This window comes from Balearica regulorum, chromosome 16 (assembly GCF_011004875.1).
Source record: "Balearica regulorum gibbericeps isolate bBalReg1 chromosome 16, bBalReg1.pri, whole genome shotgun sequence".
Lineage (NCBI taxonomy): Eukaryota > Metazoa > Chordata > Aves > Gruiformes > Gruidae > Balearica > Balearica regulorum.
The window spans coordinates 2,764,053-2,783,058 of NC_046199.1; the positions used below are offsets into that span (position 1 = coordinate 2,764,053).

The 19,006-nt window shown below is 49.9% G+C and overlaps 1 protein-coding gene across 2 annotated transcripts in view; it reads right to left on the reverse strand.

Annotated features, from left to right (window-relative positions):
• TOX2 (TOX high mobility group box family member 2) overlaps positions 1-19,006 on the reverse strand; it is a 154,274-nt gene that overhangs the window by 10,019 nt on the left and 125,249 nt on the right. For both annotated transcript variants that reach the window (XM_075768248.1, XM_075768249.1), the window contains exons 4-6: positions 15,212-15,451; positions 10,633-10,860; positions 842-922 (exon numbers count right to left, since the gene is read on the reverse strand). In XM_075768248.1, the coding sequence (XP_075624363.1) occupies positions 842-922; positions 10,633-10,860; positions 15,212-15,451 (549 nt within the window). The remainder of the gene's footprint in view (positions 1-841; positions 923-10,632; positions 10,861-15,211; positions 15,452-19,006) is intronic.

The window sequence follows — 19,006 nt, forward strand, 5'->3', positions numbered from 1 at the left end:
AGAGGATTGGGGTGGGCAGGCGCTTGGCCCATCATCGCCGCCTCAGGCGCAGCCTTGCAGCACCAGGAGTTTCCATATGAACCTGAAATCCCCTAAAAGTTCACTATTAAACTGTCTTTATCTCAACCCATGAGTTGTTTTCCATTCTCCTCCCCATCCGCATGGGGAGGAGGGGTGAGCGAGCGGCTGCGTGGTGCTTACCTGCCTGCTGGGGTGAAACCACAACAGCCTGACAGCAGTGCGTTAAGCAGGGATGTGCTCACCTCCTCACCAACCCGCGGTTATCGGTCTTACTGCCCAAAACGCCGCTCTCGGCTGAGCGTGCACGGGAGAAGCAGGACCAGGGTCCTGAGCAGCCGGAACAGCCCAAGTGCCTGGACCAGGGTGCAGGCAGGATGCTGATGAGCGTAGGGCTGGGGGGGGTCACCTTCCCCCCGGGCCAGTCCCTGGTGTCACCCAGGCTGGACCTCGTCCTCCTGCCCTTGGCAGCGCTGCCCCGTTTGCTGCTCACAGCCCAAGAGCCGGGTGAGGAACAGCCACTGGTGGTGGGGACAGGCGGTGGGGACAGGCAGCAGGGACCCCCGAGCACACCCCTCCCCTGCTGCGACACCCGCTGATGAAGACAACCCAAAGCGGGGTCTCGTTTCGGGGTGCTAAAGGCAGAAGGCAGCCTGGCGCCTGCCCTGACCGCGCTGCAGAGCATTTCTTGCAGCTCCTCAGGAAGGCGGCTAACACCGGTATCAGTTCTGATAGCACAATTACACTGTATTTCCTATAAACTTGCTCCTCCCCGGAGGGTCCCTAACTCAGCATTGCCACGTCCAGCGAGCGCGGGCCGTACCTTGGAGACAAGGCTGGCCCGGTACGCTGCCAGGGCTTTCAGGTACTCCTTCTTCGCGGCTTCTGTTTTCCTCTTGTATGCCTGAAAGGAGCAAACAACGGATAACAATTAATGAAGCAGAATAGGGTGCTGCTGGGCTCGGCTGCACCCCGCAAAACTGTGTGCATGAAAAGCTAATTTCTGCTGGAGAGGAATTTACTCCAAATCAAGCAAATAAAGCCCCTGGATTGGACCACGCTGGGATTTTTGGAGGTGTCGCGAACTCAGCGAAATAACTTCCCAACAGGAACCATGGGAAAGTGCGATCCAGGCTCTTGGAAGAGCAATACAAGAGCCAAAATGGCAGGACTAGCTTAAAAAATGGTGAGACGTTCAGAAATCCTAAACTACTCATTCATCTTCTTGGCTTTCCCGTTATTAAGCCTTTAGAGCTCAAAACTCCAGCTCTTCTCTGTAGTCCTGACAGCTGGGAAGTGCTTTCTCATCATATAAAAGCTGAGATTTTTGCCTAACCTTACGACTTGGGGAGCTGGGGCTTGCAGGGAAATGGCGAGTATCAGGAGAGTTTGCTACCCCAAGAAATAATACCATACAGCTTTGTAAAAGCGAATTATTGTTTATTCTTCCTTCTCTGCGCTGTAATGAGACGTGCTTCATGATCATTTCACAGCGCTGCTCCCCTTTCAGCCCAGAGTTCGGTCCTCCATGTATGTAAAAATAACAGCGTAATCCAGCCTGGCTCAAGCAGCATGAGTCCCCATGGGTAAAATAGATTAAACTAAGCAAGCAAGAGGAATATTTTTAAATGGAATAAAAATTTCAGCAAAAAGGCAGAAACTCCCGAGAAAAATACCCATCAGTCCTCTCCTCCGCTGGAAACTCAAAGCCCTCCTCAAGCGGTGCACCGAAAGTTGATTTCAATTAGACCAGATTTGCATACATTTAATTCTGCTCTAAAAAAACCCGACAGCTTTCACCAATCAAGCCTCTGAAGCCCCGTGGGGCTGTTTAGCTCCTTTCCCCTGCAAATTTCCACGGCCGCAGCAGCACCCCGGACTCCCTTCTAACACTGACCTCCGAAGGGAAAATAACCTTCCAGCAGTTAAACTATCCAGCTATTTGAATTTCAATTTAACATCAGTGCAGATAAATTCTATTAAAAATGGTTTGAAAACCTTATTTTCGTGGCTAAATCAGAGAGATTCCCGTAATGAAACATTTTGACTTGACACAGCGGAGGTCTCAGATGGTAATTTTTCTGAAACGGAGCTTTTTCCTAAGTTTGTCTTTGGCTTTACGGTATTCAGGAAGTATTATATTTGCTCCATTCAGAACAAAATTACATTTCAAAATGTCAGCCTGAAGAAGAGTTTGCCTGTGAAAAGCAACTATTTCTTCAAACTGTATCAGTTCCCCTAATAAAAGCTATTACCTTTCTCTACAAACCTGGCCTCGCTTAGTGACACCGCGGCGTTTACTGTACAGCAGAAATGGGGGGGGTCCACCAGCTCTGCTCTAACAGATGCTCTTAAATGCGGTACCCGATGCCTGCACAGCAACCAAATATGAATTCCTGTGTCTGAGGCTGGTGTAACGGTGGCCATAGCTGGGTGCTGATGTATTGAAAACATATTTAGGGGTTTGGGTTTTTTTCCTCTGTAGCAGCAAAATACCAAGAGTGGTTTTGCCAGACTGGTTTGGGTTGGAAGGGACCTCCCAGCCCACCCAGTCCCACCCCCCTGCCATGGGCAGGGACACCCTCCACTAGCCCAGGTTGCCCAAAGCCCCATCCAACCTGGCCTTGAACACTGCCAGGGAGCCAGGGGCAGCCACAGCTTCTCTGGGCAACCTCTGCCAGGGCCTCAGCACCCTCACTGTAAAAAGCCACCCCTCAGGGTCTCCTGCCGGGTCTGGCAGCCCCATCCCGCACACGGGGGGCTTTCTGCACCCGCAGCGCTCGAGGACACCGAGCAGCGAATCCGCAGCCTGCCGCTGGGGAAATGCGCTGACGTGGGAAGAGCGGATCCGAACAAAACTTCTCACGAATCCTCTGTGTAACGGCAGCTCCAGTGCAGTATTTATAACCTTTAAAATTTTAATTTAAACATTGACAAAACCATGTTAGTTTCTAATTAAATCCCATTTTCTCCCAGGGATTTTAATTTCAAAGTAATTTATCAGATTTAAGGATCCTCAAAACATTTTGCATGTTTTTCTTTCTAACCTGCCATGCCCGCTGATTTATTTTCCTTATTCGTTAGCAGGAGGATTCATTAGTCATTAAGCGAGTGGGTGGGTTGGGAGGGAGCAAAAATGGTTAGTGATTATGAAAACAAAAAATCAGAGCTGTAAGAAGCATATGTTGGGATCGTAATCCTGACACCTCTGTGTCTCAGCAAAGCAGCTAGTAATTGTACCGTAATGAAATGTTCTTGTTTGATAACCAGTTAATTAGAGAAGACAATTATTCCAAACCCCGCTGACGCCCACGAACGGCTCCGTGTCGCGCAGGCACTGAATGACAGCCGGAGCTGTTATCGGTAACCTCTGCATCCCAGCCTGCCTGCTTTAGCAGAAATGCTGCTTTCCAAGACTGGAGAAGGATGAAAAGCACCCAAACTCTCCCCAAAAAAATCAAGGTGTCCACTGATCCCAAGTGAACGGGTCTCTGCTACATTCCTACGTGGAGTTTGGGGCATTTTCCTTCAAAAAAGAGACAGATCATCAGGAGAGAAGAGATGAAAAGTGCAGCAAAGCTCTCCAGGGGGAGGGCTGAAGGACTCAGTTTATTCGGCTAGGAGAGAAGACCAAGAAGAGCCACAGCCTCCAAATGCAACGCACCGAAGAAAGAGGCAATGAATGGCCCTCTGCATCTACTGCAGATAGGAAAAGAGGCAATAGGCTTAAATTGTAACAAGGGAAATGTTGGCTAAGCAGGAGGAAAGCATTCCTAACAGTAAGGATAATTAAGCATGGGAAGAGACTGCCTGGGGAGATGTGTAATCTCCACCACTGAAGGTTTAAGAACAGATTAGGCACACATCCATCAAGAATGGCTTATGTAGAGATGATCCTGACTTCAGGCAGCAGTATGGTCTGGCTGACCTCTTAAGTCTCTCCTTGCCCTCCTTTCTATGATTCCATGACTGGGGTTTTTTTTTTCCCCTAAATGTATAAATTTGGATTTTATTCTGCTTGTAAATCTGGAGGGTTTTTCTTGTAACTATTATACACTTTCCTACAAGATATCTCTTGGGATCTTCGTAACTTACAGCTTATTCATAAGATGACTCGAAAGCACTTGCTCCTTGCACAGTGCTGTCTGCCACACCACTCTGCTCTTTGCACGTGGCCGTGTTTGCTATATGCATTTCCGATGGCCCGTATGGGCCATCGGAAATGCATATAGCAAACACGGCCATGTCATCCTTATTCCTTCCCAGCTCTTCCTCACCTCTTCACACCATCCTCTGTATCCCTCCTACTCGCTTCTTGGGAAAGACATATTCTATCCCTCTCCCCATTAAAACCAACTAACCCAAGCTACGTTTACTGTGTAAATCTCATCATGTCTCCTTTGACCTAATACCTATAGTCTGGATTGCTAAGTCCTGAGGTCAACAAGCTTGGACACGGGAGGCACCTGTCAATGATGCCCATCATGAGGTTGCTGGTTAAGCAGTGCTCCAATTTCCCTGGGCTCTCCCAGCTATGGCATGGGAGCTGTTGAGCATTTAACATCCCCGAGGGCACCTACATAGAAGGCTCTGGCTATGGGAAGTGTTTGCGTGGTTTCAGAAGAGCTCCTCCTTTACCCTGGGTGGTGGTGTGAAGCGGTCCTTTGGAGAATGAATGGATAAAGCCATAATCAAGTAGCAATTACCACTAATTAAAGTATCCTGAAAGATTCCTACTTTCCTCTCTGCCTTGACTTCATGGTGCCACCTGGCTCTAAGTCATCTGTCACTTCATGTGAGGGCACAAGTGTGCTCCCAGGACAACTCACAGAAGACTCCAAATGAAACAGAGAAGGGTGACAAAGCCAAGCCCTAACCTCCAATGAAAAGCACACAACATTCATCTTCCACGCTTCTGATCTTGCTCCCCAAGAAGACAAGTCACGCTCTTGGAGCTGCTTTTAAGAGCAGTTCTGACCCTTCACATCTTCCCCATCACTCTTCTGGTCTCCACCAGACCTCTCCTGAAACCTTGTTTGGGATTGATGCTTTCATCCTTCTCTGGTACATGGCTTTCCTTGACACTCAGAGGATGCTGAAATCTCCTTCCAGGCCAGGACAACTGGTTGGACACTTCCAGCCCCTCACTGCCAGGGCTTTGGGGCAGCAGCAGCAAACTGCAACCAGGGGTGGCTCCACCGCTGACAGCTCTGTACAATGCTGGAAGCGGCAGTTTGATGGCCACGCTGGCAGGCAGCACCTGCTGCATGCGGTTCCCATGGGATCTCTCCCCTGTGATGGCTCTGCCGTAACACAGCTTTATAGCTGGCCCGAGATGCCTCTGTCCCACTGCAGTGTCCTGTCACCAGGTGATGTATCAGGTTCAATGAGCAGATGGATCTGATTAGATGGGTGATCTATTATTTTCTGCTGAGTGAGTAATTTTTCTGCTGGGTAATTTATCCCTGGAGTGTGAACACTGAGTTATTGTCCAGGCTGTGCGTTTCTCTGGGAAAATCACATATGCATTTGGCCATGGAGTCACTTAGCGTGACTGAACTGGTCCTGGTGAAGCAGGGCTACCGTGAGCAGGAACTCATCTCCAGTACCTTTGTGTCCCCAGTAAGTCCCCAGATTCATAAACTCAACTGGAAATGCTTATTTTCTCCAACTTGGCTTCTGATTGCTTAGGATGGGAAGCCCTGGTTTAGCCTCAGGTTCACTCAGCAAATTGCTCAGGAACTTCTTCGTGCCTCTGCTCTGAGTTTCCAGGGACTAGGGAAACACCAACCCAATGCTTTGAATTTGTTGCTGGATTTCCTAGCAAAAAGAAGTGGGTTCCAGAGACATGTGCAACTGCCAGCTTGGTGGTGTCCCCATGCTCCATCATCACCAGGCTCCAAACCCATGGCCTCTTCCACCAAAATACCGTGGGCAATGGGAAGGTGTTCAGAGATGGAATAAGAGAACATGGCAGAGAAGAGCAAATCCCACCAGTGACTTCTCAATATGCTCTGAAGACTTTCTAGGCTTATCACTCAAATGAAATCCCCTTGTTGGAGGATGGCCACCCAAGGCTGGGTGTCACCTCCTCTGAAGCAGAGACCTCCCACGGGAGGGCGGGTGGAAGGAGAGGAGGGGGCTGCAGCCCTGCTGGGTGGTACGAGCTGGGACCGGGCCGTGAGCACTATGTCCGTGCCAGGGAAAAATCCTTCCCAGTGAATTAGCAGAGTTTACTCCAATCTAGTGCTCAACTTCTCCTAATTTCTGTCAAATCAGGGAACCCTTTTAAACCTCGCTGGATAACGCTGCAAATACTGGTCTATATCTGCTAATGAAAAAAAATAACACCGAGGCATGGGATTCTGCGAGCCTCGAGCAGGGACCTGGAGCTGCAGGCGGATTAGTACGACAGGTACCCCATTTGATGATAATGGCTGAATTAGCATTTCACTCTCCACCGAAGTCTAAGCTATCTCTACAGGAACAGCTGCTAAACTATTTGCAAAGTTCAAAGAGTATGTATTAATTTTTTTTTTCTTCCCCGAGTCACATTCTTCAGATTCCCATGTAAGCTTCTTAGAAAGGGCCATGCCAGCTGTTGAAGAATGAAGATTACAACATCCTGCTAATGCAGCGCTGGAGATATTTAAAGGTATTGTTATTTATTACCGTTACGCACGCACGGCCACACTGGAAAGGGTTAAAATGGGGAAGAAAACGGCGCTTTGCCGAACAGGTGTCCTTGAGCAGTACCCAAGGACACGGAGATTGCTAATCCTGTATTCCACAGCATGATCAAATCACCAGGCAACAGATATAAATAAAAAAAGGCAGGAAATAAGGAAATTTAGATACAAGTGTGTCAGAGGGAAAATGAAGATTCATTGTGAAGAGGCTGAGAAGAGAAGAAGAAGAAGGAACAAAATGACAAAGGCACAAATGATAAACCAGTAAGAACGAAAGGAAGGGGGGGTGGTGGGTGGTGAAAGCCTCTCGGTGAAATACATGTCTCTGACAGCAGCAGCCAAATCAAAGATGCTCCTAGATTATATGGTTTCTTGCATAATACGCATTCTGGTTCCCGCCTGGTGTTTGTCTTTCAGCTAGCGCACAGGGAAAAAAACCATATCTGAAATGGGACGTGAGCAACCTTTATTTTGCTTGTTTCATCAGGAGGAGAAAGCAAATTTGCTTTGTGGGAGCAGCAGCACCTGCTCAATGGCAAATAAATAGCTACGGCTTTGATATTTCAGTGCATATAATCATTAGCAGCACAAATGGCAGAGGATTAACCCTCCGTGTGCTGGCCTGAGCGGTACCTGGCAAAGGGATGGCTGCTCGTTTCTGCCCCAGAAATGCTCCAGGTAGCGTCTGTGGGGTGAGCGCAGCTAGAGCGGGACTCAGGCTCTGCCTGCCTGGGGGGGCACGGGACCACCCTAGCCCGAGGCACCGGCTGCGTCGCACCGGCAGCACGGCTACAAGCACTGGGCTTTCCTCGTCCCCTCGGCACTGGCCACCCCACGCTCTACGTACCTCCTCTGTGCGTGGTGGAGCTGGGAGGGATGGATGGACACATCTGCAGGCACAGCGGGGCATGCGCCGGGGGCTGCTGACACGTGCTGGGGGATCACAAGTCCCAAACGCCCTGGCTGAGGTTGGGTTTATCGGCCAGCTTGCTTTGAACCCCCGCCCTGGTTGCTCCCTGCCTGCTCTGCCTGCTGTTCTGCCCGCACAAGGCAGGAACCAAAACAGACCCAGGGCTGAGGCAATGCTGTGCCTGTTGGAAAGTGGCAAATAAGGTTTGTAATCTTCATCTGAAGCAGAAACTAACAGTGATATAAATGATGGCTTAATAACTGCACGGTGGGGCTGGGGTCTGCACATCAGTGCTCTGGAGACGTGATGCCCCAGCCCCACCCTTAACATCTCAGGCTGTGAGGGATCCCAGCCCAAAATCATATCCTCCAGCCTCAAATTCACCCTCTTTTCTCATGCCAGGAAGAGACGAAGCTTTCTTTAACTAAACCCTTGGTCCTAATTGAGGAAGAACGTTCAGATTTGACCTCTTGTTTGCCTACTTTGCCATCGCTGTGTTGGCTTTTCCCTGGGTTGTCTTCCGCACTGCTTTCTGCAGTGAGGATACGAAGATATTCAAAACCACTGTTGTCACTGGAGCTAGAAGCAGCGCACCGGATGAAATACTTCCTTCTTCTACCTTTCCACCCCTGCCCAGGGCGTGATGCTCCTGCCCGGCAATGAGCCAAACCACGGTTCGGTGCAGCCACGTGGCAGTCTGGTCTCCCAGGTCCCAGCAGAATTTGGCCAGTGATGGCATCGCCGCATAGCTGTCCTGCTCGGTCACCGTCCCCTCTCGAGATGTGCCAAAAGGGTGCTTGGCATGGGCTGCTTGCCTTCACCGTGAATGCATCATGTCCTGCAGTCCTCTGGAGAAAGGACCTGCAGGACATCCTAGGCACTTGTTTTCACGTATTAAAGACAATTGGTTAATGCTTTTTTTTTTTTCTTTTTCCTTTTTCCTTTTTTCCTTTCCATGCATTGCCTTATGAGTCTAAACAAACTCGACTGGGGATGCTGGCAGGGGAAAGCAAACAGGGACTAAATAAACTCTCTTCCAGCCAAACACTTCGAGTGAACGTGCCCCATCGCACAAACCAGCAATACAGTGCCAGAGCCCAAGATAAATAGTGTCCCTCCAGCCGGAGTCCCGGGCAGGGAGGTAGCTGTCATGGGAGAAAAGTATACAGCTGGAGACAAAGCCAGGAAGTTAATATTTAAGCATTCAGACAAGGAACAAATGACTTAATTAAATCAATTACAGAGGGAGAAATGGAGCCACTTAGAAAGCGTGTGTAAAGAGACGGCAAGGCTGCTACTATCTCATAAAAGAGAAGAAGGGAGAGTTAGCAGGGAAGATAAACGGACTGGTCTAATCCCTGCTGTTAATTAAGAGCCGAGCATTTGCACTGCGCTGAGTCAGGGTCGCTCCAGCACTTCCATTATATAAACCACATTTGCAGCTGAGCTCAGTGCCCAATCTACAGAGATATTTGTAACCAGATGGAGTAAGGGAGAGGCAGACCGAGATGTTGGGAGGCATGAAAGCAGGAGAAAGGTGACATAAAAGTTCTTCCATGCTCCTGAATCTCCAACACCTCAACCAAAAGCCCAAACCCAGCCCCTGCCCTACAGCTTCCCAGGCAGCAGGGCTGGGACCAGCCGGCTGCACAAGGAGGGATCTTCCTCCCTTCAGCACAAGAAATTCCTGCATGATCCCCCAGCGATCCATTCAAAGAGGAGGAAAGGGAGGATCATGAAAACATCAAAACAACATCTGCACAGTATGGAGACTCCAAATGGATCAGCAAAAGGGCTTTCATCCCGGAAGATGCCTTGTTCTTATGCCCAACTTGGTGCCGGGTGGAAAGCAAGGCTATTTCCTAGCATGACTTCCATCTCAATGGCTTTTTTTCCTCCTTGCTGCTCCCTCCCCAAACGTAGCTGCTTCAAATGCTGGCCATGGACACTCGGCAGGAGATGGAGCCTGACACCCAGTGGGAGATGGAGCTGGACACCCAACGGGAGATGGAGCCGGACACCCAACGGGAGATGGAGGCAGTTTATGCTGGCAGCCAGGCTCTAGGAGAAGGGCTCTCCACTCATGGGGGGATTGTCAGTTTGAACATGTTTGGGTTCTGAGACACATCACACACAGTGTCAGCTCTCGCTCTGCCTGATAAAAAGACATACTTGCTACGGAAAGTGTTCCCTGGGGTTTTCTCAGTAGGCAACAAGCAATTACAGGCTTTTGTAACTGACTCAGCATCAACACAACAGTTACAGCAGGACCTAGAAGTCTCTGCGTGAAGCAGACTGAAAGTGGTTGACAGCTTTGGGGCAGGAAGGTTTCCTCTGCCAGACCACTTCAGACATCTCCTTCCTAAGCTTTTAAAGCCTTAACGTTAGATTTGAGGCCAGCGATGTAGAGAGTTAATAGATTTCAGCCGGTTTGCCGTCACTCCTTGTAAGTAAATAAGCAAATACAAACCCATCTCCCATCTAAGGCTGTAAAATCCTCGTGTCAGGGAAAGGCCACTGACGGTTTTTGCGGAGTATGATCTTATCAGGAATAATTAGTTGTCATAAAAATTTTTCCTCTTCCTCATGTAACAACAGAGGTTTTTCTAAAAAAAGGGGCAGAGGCAAAACAAACTTAGCGCATCCTTCCACAGCCCCATCCCTGCCCTGCCTGCGACGGGGCTCAGACCTCCCTCCTCGGGGCACGCGGGTGGCAAAGACCCCCCTGTACAGGGTGTACCCCAAGGACGTGTCCTAGGTCACGTCGCTGCCGCACCGGCTCCGGGCTGGGAGCACGGGATGCAAACCACTCGAGCATCGCTTCGAGTGGCAGCGGGCACCTCAGCACCACTCCTGAAAATAACCTCCGTTTCTGCGCACACACTTGAGCCTGTTTAAAGCCCTGGCTACTCCTGACGTGCCTGGCGAGACTCTGACGGTCTGTGCCATGGAAAAAGGTATTTAAACAGTTGAAAGAAAAAAAAAGGAAAAAAAAAAGAGAGATCAGTAACTCACTTGTTTTTGTTCTTCTCCCAAACTGTCCCACATTGACGCAACAATTTTGGATACGTCTCCGAAGGTAGCGTTGGGGTTTTGCCCTTTGATGGCTGCTTGCGTGTCTCTGAAAAACAGGGCGTAGGCTGACACGGGCTTCTGGGGCTCATTGGGATCCTTCTTTTTCTTCTTCTTTTGGCTTTTGGGCTTTTTGCCCAGGTCTGTTGATGGTCTTTTCTCTCCAGTAACCTGCAAAACCAAGAGATGTCCCATAGCGGTCAGCTGGGAGTAGTCTGACACGAGTCCCTCCTAGAGCTTCTTAGCAAAGGGGACAAGAGAGGGCACGGGCAGAGCAGGGCTCCCAGCGTGGCGAGGGGGGCAGCAGCCCTGGGGGTCTCTCTGACCCACGCGAACTGCCGGTGGGTGCCTGAGCCTGGCTTGGGTGCCTCCTCACGGCCCGGTTCAAGTTTGGGTTCACCTCTCACTGCCCCGGTCATCCCTGCTCCAAAGCTGGGGCTTTCCAGACACTCATCCTCAGTCACCCCCTCTCCCCCTCCTCCTGCCCGGCATCACGAGCTCACTCTCTCCTTGATCGTCTTCTGAGACCTCTCCAAACACCTTGCTTCCCAGCCAGATCCCTTTAGCAGTCCATGATTTTTTCCAAACTTGGCTTCCACGTGATTTCTGAGTTCCAGCCCAATAATCCCCCTTTGCAAGCTGCTTCTGACTTTTCTCACCCACGTGTGTGCCGGCGGCTCAGCCCCCCTGCTCCCGAGGCAGGAGGGTGGCGAGCACCAACCAACCACCACCAGCATCACGTTAGCCATCACACTGGGGCCATCCAAAATTTGTTTCACCCTGCTAACAGGTATGTACCCTTACCTAGGAAAAATACCCAGGAATTAAACTATTTTAATCTTATGCATTAAACGCTTTGCCTGCACCGCTCGCTCTTTACGACCGGGCTGATTAGGTCTGGCTGTGCCCACGCTCAGTGCCCTGTGGGTGGCTGAACCAAGGGGAGCAGGACACAGGGAACAGCAGTTGGACTTTGGGGCTGCTCAGTAAAACAGCAAGGTGGAAACGGGGATGTTTCCAGCGAAGGCAGCACAGAAAGAAGATCCTATGGCTGAGCCTCCACCGGGATACCCTGGGCAGCACGTTGAATATATGGGACCGCAGAAGCCTGTGTGTGATGGCGCGCAAAGGAAAAGACCCCTGGAAAGTACTTGGACACACACCAAAGCTCTCAACGCATTAACTGTGGTCAGTGAAAGCTCGCACTGCAGGGAAGCACCATTATCCTTATTTTATAGTGGAGGGAAAACTAAATACACCAGTGGTTAAACACAGCTGAGAATAAACCCGTTTGCTGCCAGGTGGCTGCTGCAGTTTGGATCTCTGCATCCTCGCGGGCAACCAGGGCACCAGCACCTCCGCCCGCAGACCCTCTGTGCTCAAGCACCAAGTGCTCAGCTGCGACCCGACTTCGGCAGTCCCTGCTCTACCAGACGCACGGGCTAATTATATTACTTAGAAAGTTGCCCAATCTGCCACTTAGAGGGCTACCAAAAAAAAAAAAAAAATTAAAAAAAAAAGCAATCGACACAGGTCTAAACACCAAGCTGTTGCAAAAACTCTGCCTCCCAGTGAGCGTTGGGGGCAAAAGGCCTTTTCTCCTGATGGATTTGCCGATTTGATTGCGTGCTTGGAAGCGCCAGGATTTAAGAGGCTTCACTTCAGCTGGCACAGGGCAGGCACGGGGAGGAAAGGGCAGCAGCGCTCCTGTTCTCCGCTCAGCAGCTCTTGACTGGTCATTAAGTTCAGCATCAGCGCAGTGACATTTGTCAAACAGACAGTGACCATTAGTGAATGAGCAGAGAGACCAAAAAAATTGCATTTAATTTAAAATTGCCCAATTGGGCTTGAATGGGAGGCCTGGAGGTGAAAGGCCAGCTTATTAGGAGGAAAAAAAAAAAGCATGACAGGGCTTCAGCCCATTAGCAAGTGAGATGGTATTTTAACTAACTGTAATCCTGTTTGATTCACTTAAGTGCTGCGGGGGGACCTGCTCTCCTCACCGCCGTTGACCAAGCGAAGGAGCCAGGCGCAATGCGACCACAGCCACGATGACAGTTTTATGGCTGGTACTGCTTAGGCAGCACCAAAGAGCAAACGGTATTTATGGAAAACAGACGCTGCCTGCAAGGATCTGGACTTTGCCTGGTTTTGCTGGGGTTTACCAGGTGTGACCCAGCATGGGATGAGACAACAGCCCAGTCCTGGACTGCAGAAGATGCTTGAAGAACCTAAGCCATATTCACGGCTGAAGGCGAGCCCCAGCGAGCCACCGCCTCGCTGCCCCGGAGCAACTGCATCCCCCGAGGGGTGAGCCACGGTCAAAGCAGCCGTGAAGGTTCCCGCAGCAGGATGAAGCGTGTGGTCACCAGCCGCCAGTGGACCTGCTCTGGAGAGGCAGCAGAAGCTATGTGCAACATCAGGTGTGGACTGGGGCAATTCACAGGTGACAGCTACGATCCCATAAGCAGGTGGCTTGGTGCCTTCTTAGATGTTGAACCCATGAAGAGCAGGAACCTCACGGACACCATGATTTTAATAACTATGGAGAGAGACTGCTAACCCAACCGGAATCTGGGCTATAACTACCTCGCCCTCCCATGCACGTGTACACCCCCCTGAAGCAATGAAGCACGTAAATGCATCAGTGAGGCTGGGAGAGCTCTGAAAATCATGAGCTCCCTGGCTCTGAGGACCTACTGGACCTAAACCACCCGCTAGCATCAGACCCATTTCCTTAACGTGTGACCTTCTCAGTTACAAGATTAATTTCAGCTTGTTAGACATTGCTTTGATGACTTGTTGCAGAAAGGCCCTTAATGGCCATACAAAAAACGACTGGTGGGTGAGTTCAACAGCTGTGTAGATAGAGAAAGCAAACAGAAACCTGCAGGCCACAGAGCAGTTCTGCTGCTTTCTTTGCACTTGCAGTCTCCTTCCTCCATCAAATACATCACTCTTGTTCCACCTGTCCTGCTGGGTAGTTCACAGGGCAGAAAAATGAGGGGTCATGCCTTTAGGATTAGGAAAAATTTAAATCTCTGCAAGCTGTCACAATTTGGACATCTCCAAATTCTTCCAACCCCCACAGGCATCACTGGCTCAAGGAGAACAGAAGATCCAACCCCAAAGCCGTGTCCTTCCCAGTGACTCCTGCGGCCCCGGATGGTGGGAAGTAAAGCTGGGTGATGCTGAAAGAGGCTGAGAGGGAAAACCTGGTGTATAACTAAGCTGAAACTCATTTTCTGCTGACATGAAAGATTTCAGCATGCAGGTAATTGCCTGAAGCTGTGTGACATGGGATCTCGGAGATGGCAGACCGTGGGGTCCAGCGGCACAACCCATCCCACAGTGTCCCTCAAAGGTGGAACTGCAGAGTTTGGGAAACTCCATCTATTTTCAATTACGTGTATCCCTTCTTTTTACAGTTTTATTTCACTGAAGCTCAGTTTTTGCATCCATGTGTGCACTCTGCTTTGAAATGTCCCGATCTGAAGTGAAAGCTGCCAATGGATCAAAACAGGATTGATGGGAATACATTTGCCTGGATTTCATAGAATTATAGAATCATTTAGGTTGGAAAAGACCTTTAAGATTTCCATGGAAAGAGAAAGGTTTTTGTTCAGTCATAGCGTTTTCCTAGTGTTCTGGTCTCTGCACTGGTTATACAGTCAAATCCTGTCACAACTGCCTATTTTTAGGGGACAAGCCAGTGCTCCTGGTGCATCCTTGGATCAGCACCTTCCAGGAGAGGGTTTTCCATGAAAGGCTTTAATCAAAGTCCCCCAGGGAGCTCAGTGTTTGACCTGCAGGCATGGAGACCCATCAGGTGTTGGGGCAGCAGCCCTGCGATTGCTGCAATTTGTCCTCAGTAAATAACAGCTGGAAGACTCACAGAACACAGCACGTGGAGTCTGCTCTGCTGGTGCAGTTTGAGAAAGATGGGCAACAACCAAGATGTCCCCAAAACCCTAGGAAATCCTTGGGTTTCTGGATGCCATGCTCACCAGGAGCTGTGCTGGCTGTAGAGGCAGATTCTGTGCCGCTAAGACATTGCTGACCACCTAAAACTCTGCCCTGATGAACTAAAAGGCAGTGAACTTAAATCCCACCCTGCATTATTTTCCTTCCCTGTTTTAGTCTCCTCTACCTGCCACCTGAAATCTAATTTTGCACCCAAGCATTTGCAGAACCTTAGCCATGAACCTGCTTTGCTCATCAAAACCCTCAGCGGAGGGAACTCCACAGCTTGATGGACCGGGTAAACTGTGCAGAGAAAAGCCCAACTCTCATTGCCAAACTTGCTGCGTGCACAACCCAAGCATGTGTGCTAACCTGCACCTCCCTCTAGGTTGGAAACAATCCCCCCATCCCTGGGAAGGTCTCCCACTATATGTATATTAAAAAAAAAAAAAAAAAAGACCAAAAATCTGTGCTCTTATTTAGTGCAATTTATCCCTCACTGAAAAACATCATCTGCCGTTCTCTCGCTGTCTGTTAAAACAGGCGTGACTGCACGTACCTTATAATGTGACTCTGTCTCCTCTTCCTGAGTAGAACTGGAGGGAGATGGTGTAGCAGACTTACTTCCCGGGGGCGATGGGGAACCGTGGGTAACACCGCTCCGCATCCCCATCTGAGAAATCAGCTGTGACTGGCTGAGAGCGCTCATGGGGCCGGCTAACATCCCGGGGCGATTGATCAGGGGCACTTGACGGTTGGACTCATAGGACGTGGCGTCCGAGTGGACCATCTCCTGGATCTGAGTTAGGAGAACATCACTTTGTAATTAAAAAAGGTTTTCATTCATTTATCATACTGTCAAATCACTTTATGTTGAACTCTTATCAACTGATTTAAAATCATTATACACAGCTAGTAAAGTCTTCTTCGTGCCCTCTTCCAAACAAGCCAAGAGCAAGAAATGAGTACCGTGCACCCGGGGCTCTGCTCCTGCCATCGCCTGCCGATGGGAACTAGAGGTGCTAAACTGTGTTTGCACCTACGTCCGTGTGTCCAGGAGGTGCCCCTGCCTGCCCCAGGGACCAGTGGTGTCGGGTACCTGTCAGGGGTCTGAAAGAAAAGTTCAGAAATGAGCAACTTTTGGCCAAACGACTGGGAGAAGCGAGGGTGTTGCAACGTCCCAGGCATTTCTGGGGCCAAGCCTTGCTGCTGCACACGTGGGGCCATCGCTGACACCGGCACGTGTTGTGCCAGGGTATGTGGGGCCATGGCTGAGGGTCCAGCCCTGGTACGTCAGCGATGCAGTGTTAATGGCTGTAGAACCCAAACATGCTCTTTCTGAGCAATACCAGGTGTTGACATACAGTAAACTGCACAGATGAAAAACTATCTGCTTGTCTAAGTTTATGAAGGTACCAGAACCAACCCTCCTGCGTCATCTGCACCGATGTTGGGTTGCTAGTGCTACTGGGGTTAAACCTAGAAGCTGTAAGCACAAAAGCAGTCAGTGGAAGCCCCGGGTCCCCGCTCCCACCACGTCGGTCTGCCCAAAGCTGTGACACTACCATCAAGCCAGGGGTTTGTACGTCCCCGACCCCAGAGGCAGCGAGGACCACGGCACACCCCCAGACGGACCCCAACGTGCGGGGGCAAGCTCTGCTGGTGGCCATCACCTCATTACAACTCCTCCAGGAGACGACTCTTCTGATGTTAAATATTGCAATCAGTTCTGATCCCACTCGAAATGAATGTAGCAGAAAGGAAAAAAAAAAGTCCAGACAAGGACACAGAAAATTATTGGCTGCCTGTTAAGCTTTCCCAGCGAGGGAAGGGACCAGAAACGATGCATGTATACGCACACATGGGGCATGAGAGATGTACCTATGTGATAGAGTTATCCCCAAAAATGAAGTTTCCTAACACCTATTTATCTGTTGTCATAAAACAAGAGCGAGGGGACATCTGATGGGACTGAAAGGCGACTAATCGCACACGGCCGCAGGGACGCACGGACACGGCACAGGCCAGCAGCACAAGCGCTGCCTCCCGAGGGTGCTGAGCCCAACAGCCTTGAAAGATTCAGAAGAAAAATGAAACATATATATATGGCTAATAAGACATGTCGAATGCTACATTAGACAAATAAAAATATCTTGTGGAGCGTATATTCCCCCTTGTCGTGGCATAAACCAAAGTTCAAGTGGTTGGGCCAGGTGGGAGCAGGAACAACCCCCTGTCCTGGCCAAGGAGGGACGATGAGATGAGATGGGGACAAACTTGGCCACCTTGTCGGTGCATGGAAGGTTTTGCGGCTGCCCTGCTGTCTGCTGAGCCAAGACCCCATTTCCATTTGTACTGTTTTCCCTGAAAATGCCATTTTCACCCCAGGATCCATCCCTGCCCGGCTGCCCCCCGGCAGCAGGGCTCAGCCCCACGCAGCCCCGCGGGCGGATCCAAGCTGCCTCCTGCCGCACAGCCTCATCCAGCCGGTGGGAGGGAGAGCAAACCCTGCCTGAAACGTTTTCCAGACTTTTTCCCTTTTATATTAATCTGATTAATGTTAACATGAGTTTAAAGACCCAGGCTTTATTTATTAACAATCTTCATTTCCGATAAGCCTGCTGAGGTGCAATCTCTCGTTACCAGGGGAGGCTTGCCAACTCCATTAGCAGCACACACAGAAAGAAACCCAGGGAAGACCTGCGAGGGCTCGGTAGGCTTCAGAGGAAATAAATCCAAACTCAAGACCAGATTTACTCCTGCAGGTCAGGAATCAAGAGCTTTACACAATACCCGACAGCACGTTCTGCTCTCTTTCAGATTCTCCATCAGTAGAAGAGCGTGCGTCTGGGGAACAGATTTTCCTAGATCTGCCCTTTTTCTGTATTAATTACGAAGTGCAGGGCTTTAACTCGCAGGAAGAAAATAACGTCTTGCATTTCAACAGCACGAGGAGCCTGACTGAGGCTGACTTAGGGGCCGCGCTGAATTGCTGGCCTCGGCTTTGGTGGTTGCAAAGGAACACCAGCAGCTGGGTTGGCTTTGCTCCGTCACGGAGCTGAGAAAACTCGCTGCCGCTCAAACTATGGCAAGTTTTACGCGCCTTAAAACCTGCCTTGTTGCAGAGATGTGCACAGCAAATCCTGGCCAAAAAGACATGGAGGATGTGCATGCTGCGGCCAACCAAGATGGGGATGGACAACGGGCTCGGGCAGCACAGGAGGCATCAGAGAGGCAATTTTTGCCTTTTCAATTGAATTTGCAAATGTCGTGGGACTGGCCAGGGGTTAGACAGGCAGCAACAGGGAGTCTGCAAGGTGGGGAGACAGGTCAGCACCCATCTGCTGTGTGCTTGCCCCTGACCTTGCTGGGAGCAGGCTCCTTCCCAGATTCCAGTGAAAAAGGTCCGTTTGTCTTGGATTTTGTCAGTTTAATCCAGACCTTTCATGTTGGAGAAGATCTGCCAGCTGCTAAGGAAAAGAATAATTTATTGTCCTTATTTTAAATTTAAATGAAGAAAAAGTTTAGAAGATGGGTGTTTTAGAAATGGGGAAGGCTATGCAACGTGGCTTAAAAAATTTAAACTAGCTCATTCACATTTGCAGCCATGGCAGTCTCTTGGGTAAATACTGTATTAAGACAATTTTTTTGAAACTTTTATTATGTGGCCAATAGACCAAAACGGCTCCTTTTATCCATTAAAGATGTAATCATACACTTTTTCTTTACAGTGCATGTTATTTATGCATCAGAGCAGAACAAGTCCAGGAGTGCAATTATGGATATGGGACACGTGCTGCCAATGCTTATGAAAATTTGTAGGAAAAAACCAGAAACCTGAGCCCTGGCTCACAGAATTCAGGCAGAAGACTCCTGCTGACAGCAACCCAACCACAGCCTTCTCTTAAAAAGCGGAGACATGGGCATTTTTCCTGGGATATCCCCCTCCCACGGATATCTTAGCCCAGAGGCCTCTTCCCAAGTAGCTGCCCATTTCTTTACATCATTAAAAATTTGCGGGTTTACTTCAAATCTTTGCTGAATATTGCTGGTTCTGACCACTCCCTCTCTCTCCTACGTCTCCATCTCTTCCCACCCTGGCCAGGAGGTTTTGCAGAAGGACATGCGTGACTATGCTCCCCACGTCCGACCCTGCTGACCGCTGTCTGGAGGGGCAGGATCTGGCCCCACCGTTTGCCGCTCACTAAATTTCTCTCCACTTCCCTTTTTTTTAAAAAAAATACAGTTCTGGAACAACACACCAGGCTGCCACCTCCCCACAGCCCCTGCCCATGGCTCTCGATGTCCTGAGGAGAGGGTGCCCGGAGAGGGCGAGCGGTGGAAAAGCCATTTG